The 13,930-nt window shown below is 50.0% G+C and overlaps 1 protein-coding gene across 2 annotated transcripts; it reads left to right on the top strand.

Annotated features, from left to right (window-relative positions):
- The first annotated feature begins 362 nt into the window (after positions 1-362).
- On the top strand, positions 363-12,873 carry SOX9 (SRY-box transcription factor 9). 2 transcript variants are annotated; one of them, XM_030461977.1, is made up of 4 exons: positions 363-453; positions 9,714-10,131; positions 11,169-11,422; positions 12,046-12,869. In XM_030461977.1, exons 2-4 carry the CDS (start codon positions 9,722-9,724, stop codon positions 12,837-12,839), a joined length of 1,458 nt encoding a protein of 485 aa, XP_030317837.1. In that variant the 5' UTR covers positions 363-453; positions 9,714-9,721; the 3' UTR covers positions 12,840-12,869. The 2 variants fall into 2 exon arrangements, with proteins under 2 accessions (XP_030317837.1, XP_030317835.1); XM_030461975.1 differs by lacking the exon at positions 363-453 and having other exon boundaries at positions 9,513-10,131; positions 12,046-12,873.
- The last annotated feature ends 1,057 nt before the right edge of the window (positions 12,874-13,930 follow it).

Genomic DNA, 13,930 nt, shown 5'->3' with positions numbered 1-13,930 from the left:
GGGCTGGTGGCAGGAGGATGGTGCCATCCCAGGACTGTCCCGGGCAGAGCTGATCCCAAATCCTCCTTTGTTTCTCAACTTGGCTCTTTTGAGTATTCTTTGATTTTTTTTTTCCTTTTTTTCCTTTCTTTCTTGTTGTTTTTTTTTTTTTTTGTGTGTGTGTAAGGTAACAATACCTCCTTTCAGGCCCTGCCAAAGTCCTACTCAAGCCCACTCAGATAAGAGCTGGCAGGAGAGGTAACTGCCATCAATATTTTGGTGAATTTTAACTACCTGAGGACAGACTGGGTGGGGGATCACAACAGGCAGTTGGGAGCACCTGGGCTATGTTTAAAAACACCACATTAAAAGTCATCTCCCTCCCCGGATCCCCCTGAATTCCCAGCTCCAGCCTCTCCAGCAGAAGTGGCTGTGCCCGCCGGGATCAGGCTGACCCTGGTGCTCCACGGGAAGGTACGTCTGCACCGGGCTCCTTTAGTGGCCCTTTCCTTTGCTCCACTAAAATATTATTCTGCAGCCAGGGTTTATTTTGGATCAGTGTGGGTAAGAGTTGAATCTGTAACCCGAAATTCTCCAGTGCAGGTTTGAGAATTAAATCGGAAAAAAAAAAATAATAATTTTTTTTTTTTTTTTTTTTTTTAAAAATCAAATACTAAAACTGGGGATTTCTATTTTATCTTTGCTGGGGTTTCCCAGCAAGTGGCAGCCCCTTTGTCTGTCATTTCTGAAGGCATCACCTGCCTCTTCACATCCTTTCCTCCAAAGCCCAAAATAAGTTTGCAGGTTATGAGTGGGAACCCAGGATTACGAGTTGCAGACTGACAGCAAATTAAACTGCAAGCCAAGGTATATATACACCATCTGAGACATAGTTATAATTTATTTTTTTTTCCCTAAAACCAGAAAATAGAATGATATTCTGTCGTGGAGGCAGCGAGTTTCTGGGTTGTTATTAAGACACAGCAAACATTTCTAGGTAAAAAAAACCTGGGAGCTGGATGGTGTTATTCTCAGAATGAGCTTTTCCCACTTAGCAGTAGGATGATTTTTTTTTTTTCTCATGTTCGTGTAAAAAAAATACAATTTCTGCCAAGCTAAATGGGCAGTGAATATTTCTAACCTGTCACAGGTAGGAGAGGCAGGGAGACAGACACAGAAAATCCAGTCCTCCCTGTGCTGGGGTTTCTATCATGTGCTGCTCTGCTATATTCATTTTAACAAGATTACTGTTATGCTAGGTTTTCTTTTAACGTTGTTCCTGCCACAGCTTTTCCTTCTTCTTCTTTTTTTATTTTTTTTTTTATTTTTTTTTTTGGGGTAGATAGAAATGAAACAACAGAAAGCTGAAGGGGAACTGGGATAAGTGGTACGTGCTCCTAAAGCTTCATTGTTGCAGTGAAAGCAAGGCAAAGTGACACCAAAGCAACTCTGTTGATGGAATAAACAGGGATTTAGAGAGAAACCAAAGCAGCACCTCTGGCTCTGCTGCTGGGACCTGCCAAGGGGGTTCCAGGTTGGGATGTGGCCGTAGGGAGAGCTGGACCTGGGCAGGGATTTACATCAGCCTTTGGTTTCAGTGCCTTTTGAACAAGGCTTGGGGTTCTTACCCCAACATTTTGGGAAAACTCCCTGAATTATCAGCACAGGAAAAAAAAATTTAAATTTTTTTTTTTTAATTTAAGAAAAGGAAGGAATGGGTGATGTGACCAGGGATGGGACCATTGCAGGGCTGGTGGGGACATCCTGCCAGCCCTGAGTGCCTGGGCACCCAGCAGTGCCACCATCAAAACCTTCAATATTTTTTAATTTCAAAACCTTGAAATACTTTTGCCAGGGAAAAGGGGAGCCTGGGACCTGCTCAGTGCTGTGTCCCTTGCTTCCCAGTACAAAGCACCCACAGCATCCACGGGGAGCAGGAAAACAACAGGAAAAGCATCCTCGGGGCTGGGAAACCAGTTTGTTCCCATTCCCATCTTCCTCCCAAAAAATGGAGAGATCCCAAAAATTAAAGCAAAGCAAACCCAGAGGGTTCCTCCAGCATTCCCCAGGAAGGGACACACACAGAGCCAAACACCAAGAAGCAGGGGATTGGGGTGGCCCCAAGCACACCCTGCCCCTTCCCCACTTCCAGCAGCCCCGAAGGACGAGCTGCATGGCAAAACCTGAGGAACCTTTTTATCTAAATTCTCAGACACGTCTTAAGATTTATGTTCAATGTAAAATAAAATATTTATATAGTGCTCGGGCACACAGCTCTGCACTTGGCATAAAAGAGGACCAGCAAGACACAGATAGACATATTTTCAGTGCATGCATACGTGAATCTGTGTTTAGATATATATATATATATAACTAAAACAAATCCCTGTTTATTACTCAGTAGAGAAAGCTGCAGTTTTTTTACACAAATAATCCCAGTGTAAATAAACTCCCCACCCTGAGCAAACTAAAAGTGATCCCATAGCAGATTTCTCTATTTTTCAAATAAATCATCCTTCCACCCGAACATGGACCTGGCAGCTACAATTTCCAAATCACTCAGGAGCAGCAGTGGGATGGGAGCTGGAAACTACCCAAACAAACAATTTTACAAGTTCCAGAAGTCAAAAGTCCCCCCTCCCCATGCCCACCAAACCCCCCCCCTTTTTTTTTTTTTCTTTTTTTTTTTTTTTCCCTTTTTTTTTTAATTTGAAGGGTGGGAGGGGTGGGTGCTGCCACGCTTGTTGGCCCATAGGAAACCAGTGACCCAGGGACATCTGCAAGCCATTAGGCCACAGACTTCAGGTAGCTCCCAGAAACACGTGCTGTCCACATTACACCCTCCAAGTATATTTCCACAACTTTACTTCTCCAAATAAACAGTCGGGCTCTCCCTGCATTAGCGAGGAGCTGCACAAACAGGTAGAGAGAATGGCAGTTTTATTCCCCCTTCCAGCTCTGATGGATTTCTTGTAAGCTGTTGCTGGGCTGTGTAATTTGAACTATTGCTTGGAAAACATAATAGGGTTGGTTTAAAATTACAGCCATTTATTTATCTGTATGTGACTCTGAAACATCACGGATGGGTTGCACAGCGAGCTACTTCGCGTCTCTGCCGTGCCCCAGCTGCAGCTCAAGAGGAGCAAATGGATCAAAATAAAACTAAAAAGTACCTATATTAACTAGAATCCACCAGGACTTATAATCAGGTCGTGAGATTTTTTTTTAATTTTTTTTTTCTCCCTCTTTCTAAGCAGCTTTTATTCCTTCCAAAGCAATCCTACTTCTCTTTGACCCCGCTGAGACAGGGAGCCTCGTGGTGCCACACATGTCCCTGCACAAGCACAGGGACACAGGTGGTGGTGGCTGATGCCCCAGGGACTGCCAACAGCAATGCTGACAGCGGGGTGCTCAAATATAATTAAAAAATGGCAAAAAGAAATCAGTAAATATGCCACCAACTTGTCACCAGCATCCGCTCGAAGGCAATTTTCCTTTTCTGGAGAGCTCAGTCTCGTTATGAATGAAAACTCCACGTTTTGTCCTCATAACCAGGGCTTTACTCCTCAGCTTTGATCACTTTTCCCTGAGTGATTCGAACCAGATTGATTTATCTCAGCATCTGCTGGAAAACTGCTCCTTAGCTCTGGCTGCCAGCCGCTCCGTGGGGACGGCCGGGAACGTGGGGCTGGCAGAGCAGGCACCTCCCCAGGGACAGGGCTGAGCAGGCCAAAAGTGGCCACACGACTTAGAGGTTCACCTTGGGAGGGGAAAAAAAAAAAAAAAAATTCCTAGCAATGATAATTCTCCTCTTTTTTCCTCCTAAGGAGAAAAGCCCAGCATTTCTGGGAGGGTATTTCCATCCCGCTTTAACCGAGCCTGATAAATTTTCCATTTAGCCAAGTTTGCAGAGCTGCCAGCCAAACACTGAGAGCAAGGAAATAAATAAAATACCCCCAAAAGGTCTCACTTTAATCTCCAGAAAAGGGCGTTTGTGAAGTATGAGGTTGTGCAGAGGGGTTTCCAACTGAGGGGAAGAAAGAGCAGCAGAGAACAGGGGGGGTTATGTCCATTTGCCATGGCAGAGCCAGGGAGGGTTAAAACTCCTCCAGCACGGCTCAGCTCTGAGATCCCAACATGGAAACAGAGTGAGAATAAATCCTTAAATCGGTAATTCCTGCAGGGAAACAGCTCAGCAAGCTCTGGAGTTGCTGTTCAGCATGGGTATTTCTTATTCTCCAAGTTAGAAATCCCCGTTTTCCCCCTTCCTTTGCTCAAGTTCTCACCTTTTTAGCATTTTCAAAACCATTTTACGTGGGGAAAAAGCCTTTCTCTGATCCAAAAGACCACAATGCCTGTGCCACCACCTCTGAGACTCAGCCTAATCCTGATGATCCCAAGGCCGGGCAGGATCTGGCCCCCAGCAGCTCCGTGTTCCCAGGATTAGTTTTTAAGTGGTAAATCTCCAGGCTGTTTCAAGTGATGCTATTTCTCCAGCCACAATGCATGTGCAGCTATTTAATAGCTAAACCAGACAGACGTGGTCACATTAACACCACCACCCCAGCTCAGCCCTCGGTAATAATCAGAATCATTTTCCTGAGATTATTCTTCCAAAATTGCTGAACTTCTTTCACTTTATTCTATATAGCAAGTCCAGCAAGATGAGATTTTTAGGCATGAATTAAAACACCGTAAAAGGAAATATCTTTCAGGCACTTGGAGTCTAAAGGCTCCCTGTTACCTTAACATGCTGGAAAAGGGGGGGGAAATGCCCATCCTCCAGCTTTCCCACCCATTCCCAGCTCAACCTTTTGCCAAGCTTAACTCAACACCCTGTGTTGTCTCCAGCTCAAGCCAGGGCAGGTTTTGAGGGGGGTTTATTATTGAGGGGGGTTTATTATTGAGGAGGGTTTATTATCACGACAGGCCAGAGAAACAGATAGATTTAAAATCAAAATAAATTAACACGATGGAATAAATACACCATATCAGGGAATTCTTAGCTAAACTCCCAGAATCAATGACAACTCAGCCCCCAGCACATCACCACTCCGTGACCACTTGCTCTTTTTTTTTTTTTTAACTGTTCAATGACCTTCCCACCAGGACGTGTCAGAATGTGCCTGAAAAACACTCCTTTTTTAAAAAAAATAAATAGCTGTAGTACAAAAGGGGACAGGAGCACAGCTCTGGGCAAGGCAGAGGCTGCAGACCCTGCCTGGGAGGCTGTGGCAGATGAATCCAAGAACCCTGGCACAAGGACACCTCTGGGGTGGCTGGAATCCACCCTGCCACCGAGGGCCACCTCTGGAAGGGGTTTGTGTCCCCTCGTGTCCAGGTCACCCCCTGAGCCTCCCTCCCCACATCACCCAGGCTTTGGGGATGGGAAAGAAAGAGCTGGTGCTTAACCCCCCGAGAGGAAAAGAGGGGAAAAAAGGTGATGGAGAAAAAATGAACTGAAACACCAACATCTTGTGCTGCACGGGAAAATGTTGGGTGGCCACCAAGGGGATGCTGACCCTTCCCAGCTGGCAGCCCAGAAAAAAACCCCGAGTGTGCAAAGCCTTCCAGAACAATTCTTCTGTTTTAATAAACTGGCATTGTCCGGGAGGGAAGGGGGTTTTATAGGAGTGAGCGATAATTACCCTGCAATTAACTGCCCGGGGCTACCCCCAGGACCGGCCCGCCAGAGCCCCGGGCCGGCCGGTCCCGAGTTCATTCCCTGATTGTATCTGGTGTTCCTGTTGTTTGCCAGCAATCGAGGATCAATACAGTTTTGCCAGCAAAGGGAGGAGGTGTCACTGTGTCACCGCAGCAGCTTCCCGGGGCGAGGACGCTTTTTGTTTTGTGGGACAGCCCCAAATCTTGGGGGTTTGTCCCCATTTCGCACGGCGGCAAAGGGGAGCTGGGGAAATGTTTCTCGGGGTGGGGAAGCGATGTTCAGCTTCTCTTTTGAGTTTCTCACTGCCCCGGGGGGGCACCCAGCATGGTGTGAGGTCAGAGGGGACCGGGTGACATCACAGCCTCCCCTGGATGGGGGGTTGGGTGTGGGGGGGGGTTCAGCCGGCCTGGGGAGGGGAGGAGAGGACAGGAGGCTTTAGGAAGGAGCAAACTTCATCAGGCTCACAGGGGGAGATGGAGCAACACCCTCCAGCCTCCCACAACATACAATTTATACCACAAAATACAATTTATACCAGCCCATCACCATCGGATCTATCTGTGAGGGTTGGGAGGAAAACCTCCCCAAAATACCCCAGTTATTCCCTACCCTCCTGTCTCCTTCCCACTCTGCTCAGAGGCTTGAAAAAAAATAAAATAAAATAAAAAAAAAGGGGGGGGAGAATTTGATTTAGCACAAGGAAGGCAAAAAAAACATCAGCCAGGGAACTCACACGCTTCTTGCTAAAAACCTTGCAGGAGAGCAGAGCTTGCCACTTAGGAGAAAACAATGTTAATTCCCTAAAAAGAAAAGAAAACTTCCATCCTGACACAAAGGCAGCAACAGCTTGTCACTTTAAAGGAAACTTCCAGCTTTGCAAAATGACTGTGATTAATCAACTTGTCCGTATTGTCTAAATAGCCCAGAGAAGGGGAATTAAAAATAATAATTCAGAAATTATAAAATTACAGCCGATAACATAACTGGAAGGCTCTTTCCTATTTCTCTTTTGTTTGTTGTTGAAACTTGTCAAACCACTTTCTTTTGTTAAAACAGATTCTTTTGTAATGAAAAGGCAGAGTCCCTTTCAGCAGATGGACTTTCCGAATGAAAAATGTTCTAATTATTACACTTTTCATTAAATCAATTATCCTCCCCGATTGTTTTTGTGGTTATCTCTGCCAATCAGCAGTAAAGCCACGGAACAATCTGTTGTCACCAGATTTTTCTCCTCCAGGTACATTTGTTCAGGTTTTTGTGACAGCAGCTCCAGCTGAGATAAGAACAATCTACTGCAGAGTTATCTTTGATGTTCCTATAACCAATACAGACATTAAAAGAGATTTCTTGAGCTGAGTTCCACTCATGCACAAGCCTGGAGTTAAATTTACCAGGGGAAAATATTTCAGAATTATCTCCTTTTAACACTTCCTCTAAATTTACCTTTCCTGCTGCAAACAACACCACAAAACTCACCATCTCTTCCCCTCACTACTGCATATTTAGCAAAGCAAAGCCACGTAAGGTTCTGAGAAGCCTCTGTGGCGTTGCAGGCACAAGAAATCTCAAATGCTCCTGAAGAAAAAAGCACTCGCTGCTCTCAGCCCCCCCTCTTCTTTCAGACAAAGGCTCTGGAAATAGGACACTTACCTTTCAACTCACCCAAAGAAAAACTATTTTCCAAAAGTTTGCAAGCACAAAAAAAAATATAAAAATAATTTAAAAAAAAAATACAACCCCACAAAAAAAAAATATCAGGGCAAAGATAGCAAAGACAAGCAGGGTCTACCAGGGAGATTGCTTTCAAAGGCATTTATTCAGAGCTCCTTCCCCTGCTGCCTTTTAAACTTTTCTTTAACTTTTTTTTTTTTTTTTTTTTCCCAAATGTGCCGTTTCCAATACCTTTAAAAAAGGAACTTATTAACCCAACGGGGACAATCGGGATCAGGGATCCACACCAGGGCACGGCTCCCCAGCCGGCCGCTGCCCCCAGGACCATCCAAAGAGGACAAAAGCTGCAAATTAAAGCAGCAAATTAAAGCAGCTTCGATAAAGCACCAACTTTAACGCTCGAATTGAAATGAAAAATTATGTCGTGAGGATTTTGAAAAGGGAGAACTGGTGGAAGGGCTCTTCCCCCTCCTGCAAACACACTCGTGGAGCCCAGCGTGCAGGGGAGGGACGCGGGGCCGGAGCTCACAGCGGCTTCATGCACATCTGCGCCGAAATTGGGTTCCCACCAAACCCCCCCCTGGCCTGGAAGCTTTAAAAGATGAGATTTGTTTTACTCTCCCCCTCTATAAAGACTCCTGTCCTGCCAGCATCCCTGATATTCCATCCTGAGGCGCACGGAAAAGCACTTTGCAAATAAAAATGCAGATCCTGAATGATTCGTTCTAGAGAGAAATAGTTGTATTTATCGAGAGATGACCCCGGGAAGCTCACAGGGCTTATTTATTTGCTGGTTTTGTTGTTGGGTTTGGATTATAAGAGTTGGTCAACTCTGCAAAACTTTTTCTTTTTCGGGGAGGAGGAAACCTCCCAACTTTCTTTCCCTTTCCAGCACAGGGTTCAGCCAGGCACAGAGCTCAGCCTGTCACCAGTCCTCAGGCCGCCGCGGGGGACAAGATGGGGGCCGCGAGATAATGTTGTAAGGAGGGGGGAAAATAGAAATTAGGAGAAAAAAAAAAAAAGCAATCAGGGAAGACCAAAAAAAAAAAAAAAAAAGGAAAAAAGGGAGGGGGGGGGTGATATGTGAGGTATTGGATGGCATGAGTGGAGCCCTGCCCGCTGGGACCGTCACTTCTACAAGCAGAGAGCTCCCACGGGACATGCGTGGGACGGGCAGAGCAGCCGCGATGCGCCGGGGATGGGCGCGGGTGGGACGCGCCGGAGAGCACCCACCCCCTAAAAAAAAAAAAAAAAAAAAAAAAAAAAAAAGAAAGCTTTCGGGCTTGGGGGTATTTTAGGTGCCCCGCACACCCCTCTGCCTGCCCCCACGCACAGCCCCGGCGGAGGCGGCGCCGCGGAGGGGCGCGGAAGAGTGCGGAACCCCCCCCACCCCGCGCAGCGCTCCCCGCCCCCTCCGCGCCGTTCCTGGGCCTTTGGCGCCCCCTCTGGACAGCACCGCGCACCGCGCTCTGCTCCGCGCCCACCGCCGAGCTCCCCCACCGCCGCTCCGCGCCCGCGGGGTGCGGGTGTGTGTTTAGGGGGGACACACAGACCCACACAGACACCGCTCTCCTCTCCGCGGCAAATCCGCCGCTTGCTTGCGTGTCCCCCCCCCATTCCGCACCTCCCATTCCGCACCTCCCGGGAAACCCAGCGGGTTCAGGTGGAGGGGTGTGAGGGAGCGCGCACCGCTGCGCACCCGCGCAAATCTCCCGCATCTCCTCCCGCAGCCCTTTCCACCCCATCCCCCCCCCCTCCGCATCCCCATCCCCCGCGCAGTGCGGAGCTCCGCTGCGCGCCCCTCAGGCCCCGCCCCTCGGCGGCGGCTCAGCCAATGGGAAGCGCGCCAGCCCCCGGGGGCCGCCCTCCCATTGGCTGAGGGCTCCGGAGCTGAAATGGCCGCGCAGAGTATTTATTCCCGCGGCGCGGAGCGGGCCCCAGAGCCGCGCTGGAGACCGGCGGGGCGCGACCGGTACCGCGCTGCCCACTTCGGCCCCCACGCTGCCCCAGCCCGGCCACGGCCTCCTGCAGCCGACACCGGGGTTTTGGGTTGTTTTTTTGCTTTTTCTTCTTCCCCCCCGTCCTTTCTCCTGCAACTTGAGAAAGTTTCTCTTCCCCTACACGGCCAACTTTTTTTTTTTTTTTTTTTTTTTTTTTTTTTTTTTTTTTTACGTAGGGGAAAATAATAATAATAAACTTTTGCAAACTTTTTCCAGCTTTTTCCATCCTCTCCCCAGCCGGGCTTCACGCTGGTGGAGACTTGTTCTCTCTTAGTTTTACTTTTTTTAACCCTTCCCTACCCTTTAGCCATCAGATTTTTTTTCTTTTTTAATTTTTTTTAAAAGTTTTTTTCGTCCCCTGTTCTCCCCTCTGCCACTTTCTCGCATGAATCTCCTAGACCCCTTCATGAAAATGACAGAAGAACAGGACAAATGTATCTCCGACGCCCCCAGCCCCACCATGTCGGATGATTCCTCCGGGTCCCCCTGTCCTTCTGGATCCGGTTCGGACACGGAGAACACCAGACCCCAAGAAAACACTTTCCCTAAGGGTGACCCGGACCTGAAGAAAGAAAACGACGAGGACAAATTCCCGGTGTGCATCCGAGAGGCTGTGAGCCAAGTGCTCAAGGGCTACGACTGGACCCTGGTGCCCATGCCGGTCCGGGTAAACGGCTCCAGCAAAAACAAACCCCACGTCAAGAGACCCATGAACGCCTTCATGGTGTGGGCACAGGCAGCCCGCAGGAAGCTGGCGGATCAGTACCCGCATCTGCACAACGCCGAGCTCAGCAAAACCCTGGGCAAGCTCTGGAGGTGAGTGGGGAAGCCGGGATGGAGAGGTGGGTGTAGAAAGAGGGGAGGGGGGGGGGGATGGGGAGGCTGCAGCCTGCAAACTCTGCTCCAGCCTTATCCCGGCACTGCAAGAAGGGAGAGGATGGTTTCAAGCTTGGAAAACCCGCTGCAAACTTTTGCGAACTTTTTCTTTGGGCGTCGGAGAAGCCAGAGTACTAAAGGGGAAATAAGGAAAGCAGTTCCCTGTGGCTGCCGCCTCCTCTCTCAAGTGGTTTCTCGCCCATGAGCAATGCCCCGAGTGGCAGCTGGGCAGGGGGTCTTGGGAGGGGGGGGCTGGTAGAGCCCCCCTACCCCGCAACCGAAGGAGCGGGGTTTGTGCTGTTTGTTTGTGCTGCTGTCCAGAGGAAATGATGGGGTTTTTTCTGGATTGCATCAGCTTGGCCCGAGAGGAGAAGGGATGAGGGGCGAGGGGAGGGGGCGGTGGGAGCTGGGTGCGGGACGATGCTGTGCCAAGCCCCGGGTGGGTGGGTGGGTGCGATGAGTGGTGCATGGCTGGGTGCCCTCCAACTGCCAAAATAAGGCAGGGAGGGGAGAAAAACAGAAGGAAAGTGAGTCACCTGGCTGCCTTTTGCTCTGTGACTGCAGAAGGAGGGCGGCGCGGGGGGGAATCCTAGATTTGTGGCTACTCTTGGGGCAAGAGGAGAAGGCAGGGAGCAAAGCTGGCCCTGGCAGGCAGCGACAGGGCTGTCACTTAACAGTACCCCGGGAACAGGACAAGCACCCTTGCAGGGGTGGTTGGAGGAGGACAAACCCTGCTGCCACCCCTTGTTCAGCCACCAGAGCAATCCGGGGGAGGGGGCAAGAGGGGGGGTACAACCAGCGTGTACCTCAGACGGGGGGTTCAAGGGTTCAAAGTTGAAGGGGGGGGCTTTGCATCCCCAGCCGAGGCGATCCCAGAGAGAGGTTTGGGCTGGTGGAAATACTACAGGGAGGGGAATTGCTAATGCCCCCCATGAGATGCAGCCCCTCACCTCCCCATGTGTGTGTGTCCCCCCCAGGCTGCTCAACGAGAGCGAGAAGCGTCCCTTCGTGGAGGAGGCCGAGCGGCTGCGGGTGCAGCACAAGAAGGACCATCCCGACTACAAGTACCAACCGCGGCGGAGAAAGTCTGTGAAGAACGGGCAGTCGGAGCAGGAAGAGGGCTCCGAGCAAACCCACATCTCCCCCAACGCCATCTTCAAGGCGCTCCAAGCCGACTCCCCGCAGTCATCCTCCAGCATCAGCGAGGTGCACTCTCCCGGGGAGCACTCGGGTAGGTACTTAGGAGGTGTTATGGGCGGGGGGGTTAAGTCATGGCTACCTCAGAAAAATGACTCAGTCCCACATTCAGCCGGGTTTGGGAGGATCCCCCATTCTTTTGTGGGGGGAATAAGGAGGGAGACCCAGAAACTCAGGGAGAGGGGGACGGCTGCACTGGGAGAGGGGCAGAGCTGCCCCGTAAGGGACAGTGTGTGCCAGTCCCTCGTGTGCCCCTGCAGCTGCTTCTACACCCTCTGCCCACGAGAAACGTGAGCCCATACTTCTTTTTTTTTTTTTTTTTTTTTTTTTTTTAAATAAACCAAAAGCTGACCCCGCTCTCGCGGCTCACGTCTGAAGACTCGGTAATGACTCGGTAATTTTGTTCGGCGCGATAGATCGGGGCTGATAGGGCTCATGCCGGTGTTGCTCACACCTGGAGATGTTTGTGTTGCCCTAGACAACTGCTCTCAGAAGCAAAGTGCTGTTCTCCGGCCACCCCACGCACCGCCCGGGGGTTAACGATTAACGGCAATTAACGGCGTTATCGCCACCGGCGGCACCTCCCACCCCGGGGTGCCCAGCCACGACAAGACTGACACCCCCTTTCATGCCTGTCCCCTTTCCTTCCTTCCCCAGGGCAATCGCAGGGTCCCCCCACGCCCCCCACCACCCCCAAGACGGACCCGCAGCCGGGCAAGCAGGACCTGAAACGGGAGGGTCGCCCCCTGCAAGAAGGCGGCCGGCAGCCCCCCCACATCGACTTCCGAGACGTGGACATCGGCGAGCTCAGCAGCGACGTCATCTCCAACATCGAGACCTTCGACGTCAACGAGTTCGATCAATACCTGCCCCCCAACGGGCACCCGGGGGTCCCGGCCACCCACGGCCAAGCCGGCCAGGTCACCTACACCGGGAGCTACGGCATCAGCAGCACGGCGGGGTCTCAAGGAGGGGGCGGTCACGTCTGGCTGTCCAAACAACAACCCCAACCCCCTCCCCAGCCCCCGGCACAGCCCCCGGGCCAGGCGCAGCACGGGGGGCTGCCGGCTCTGAGCGGGGAGCAGGGCCCCCCGCAGCAGAGGACGCACATCAAGACGGAGCAGCTGAGCCCCAGCCACTACAGCGAGCAGCAGCAACACTCCCCGCAACAGCTCAACTACAGCTCCTTCAACCTCCAGCACTACGGCTCCTCCTACCCCACCATCACCCGCTCCCAGTACGACTACACCGACCACCAGAACTCCAGCTCCTACTACAGCCACGCCGCGGGGCAGAGCAGCAGCCTCTACTCCACCTTCACCTACATGAACCCCACGCAGCGCCCCATGTACACCCCCATTGCAGACACTTCGGGGGTCCCCTCCATCCCCCAGACCCACAGCCCCCAGCACTGGGAACAGCCCGTCTACACACAGCTCACCAGGCCCTAAAGCCATTGCCAATAAAAACAAACAAACAAACAAACAAAAATTAATAATATTAATAAATTGATAAGACAGTCATCGACAACATCAATAGTTGAAAAAAAAAATTAATCATAAAGCAAGCACGAAAGAAGCAAAGAGAAGAACAGAGACCTCTCTCAGACTTTTTCCTTCTTTGAAACAAAATAATAATTAATCAGAGACACTCAAGTGAAAGCTGGCGGGGAGGAGAGAGCCTTCTGCACTACAGCATCCTCCAGGAAGGGGCCCGACACAACTCGGTACAGACTTGCCAAGGATTGGACTTTAACTCTGCTCCCCGGGCACGGTGTGGAGATGAGATTTCTGATTTCTAACCAACCAGCTCAGCTATCTTGTTCTCTGGACTTTTGTAATGATTTTTTTTTTTTTTAGCAGTAATTAAAAAAAAAAAATGGAAGAAAAAAAAAAGGGGGGGGGGAGGAAGAGAACTCAAGAGTCCTCTGTGAGGAATATTCTCTATTTTAAATATTTTTTAGTATGTACTGTGTATGAATCGTTACCAATTTGAGGGGATTTATACATGTTTTTTAGAGGTTGTTTTTTTTTTAAATGCTCTTATTTTTCCAACAGCTAAAAAAACCCCACAACACTTAGTGGAGCAGTCCTAGGTTTTCTTGCAGTCAGAGGTATTTTTGTATAGATAAGTGTCTTTTTTTCTCTAAAAATAAAGAAGCAAAAGGGCGTGTTTTTATCTGGGAACAAAGCTCTGTTAAGGGGCCAGCCCAGAGCTGGGCAGCTCTGCAGCAGGAGAGACACGAGCTGAGATTGAGTGGGGACAAGCATGGGAGAGGCTTTATTTTTCTAACTCATAGCAAAACCAGCCAGGAGGAGATTTCTTAACTTTATTTTTTAATAACCTTGAGCCTTAAGAAAGAAAAACAAAAAGATTTTTTTAAAAAAAAAATAAAGAAAAAATGAAAACCAGCCCAAAGTGCTGTTGAGAAGCCTTAAAATCAGCCCTGGGATAATCACTGGTCCCCAGTTCTGCCCTTCCCTGGGGTTGGGGGGGTTGAGCTTGACCCCCTCCAAGCAACCCCCCCTGATGCAAACCCCAT

The sequence above is a fragment of the Calypte anna genome, chromosome 18 (genome assembly GCF_003957555.1).
Source record: "Calypte anna isolate BGI_N300 chromosome 18, bCalAnn1_v1.p, whole genome shotgun sequence".
Lineage (NCBI taxonomy): Eukaryota > Metazoa > Chordata > Aves > Apodiformes > Trochilidae > Calypte > Calypte anna.
This window is presented reverse-complemented; position numbering and strand designations above follow the sequence as displayed.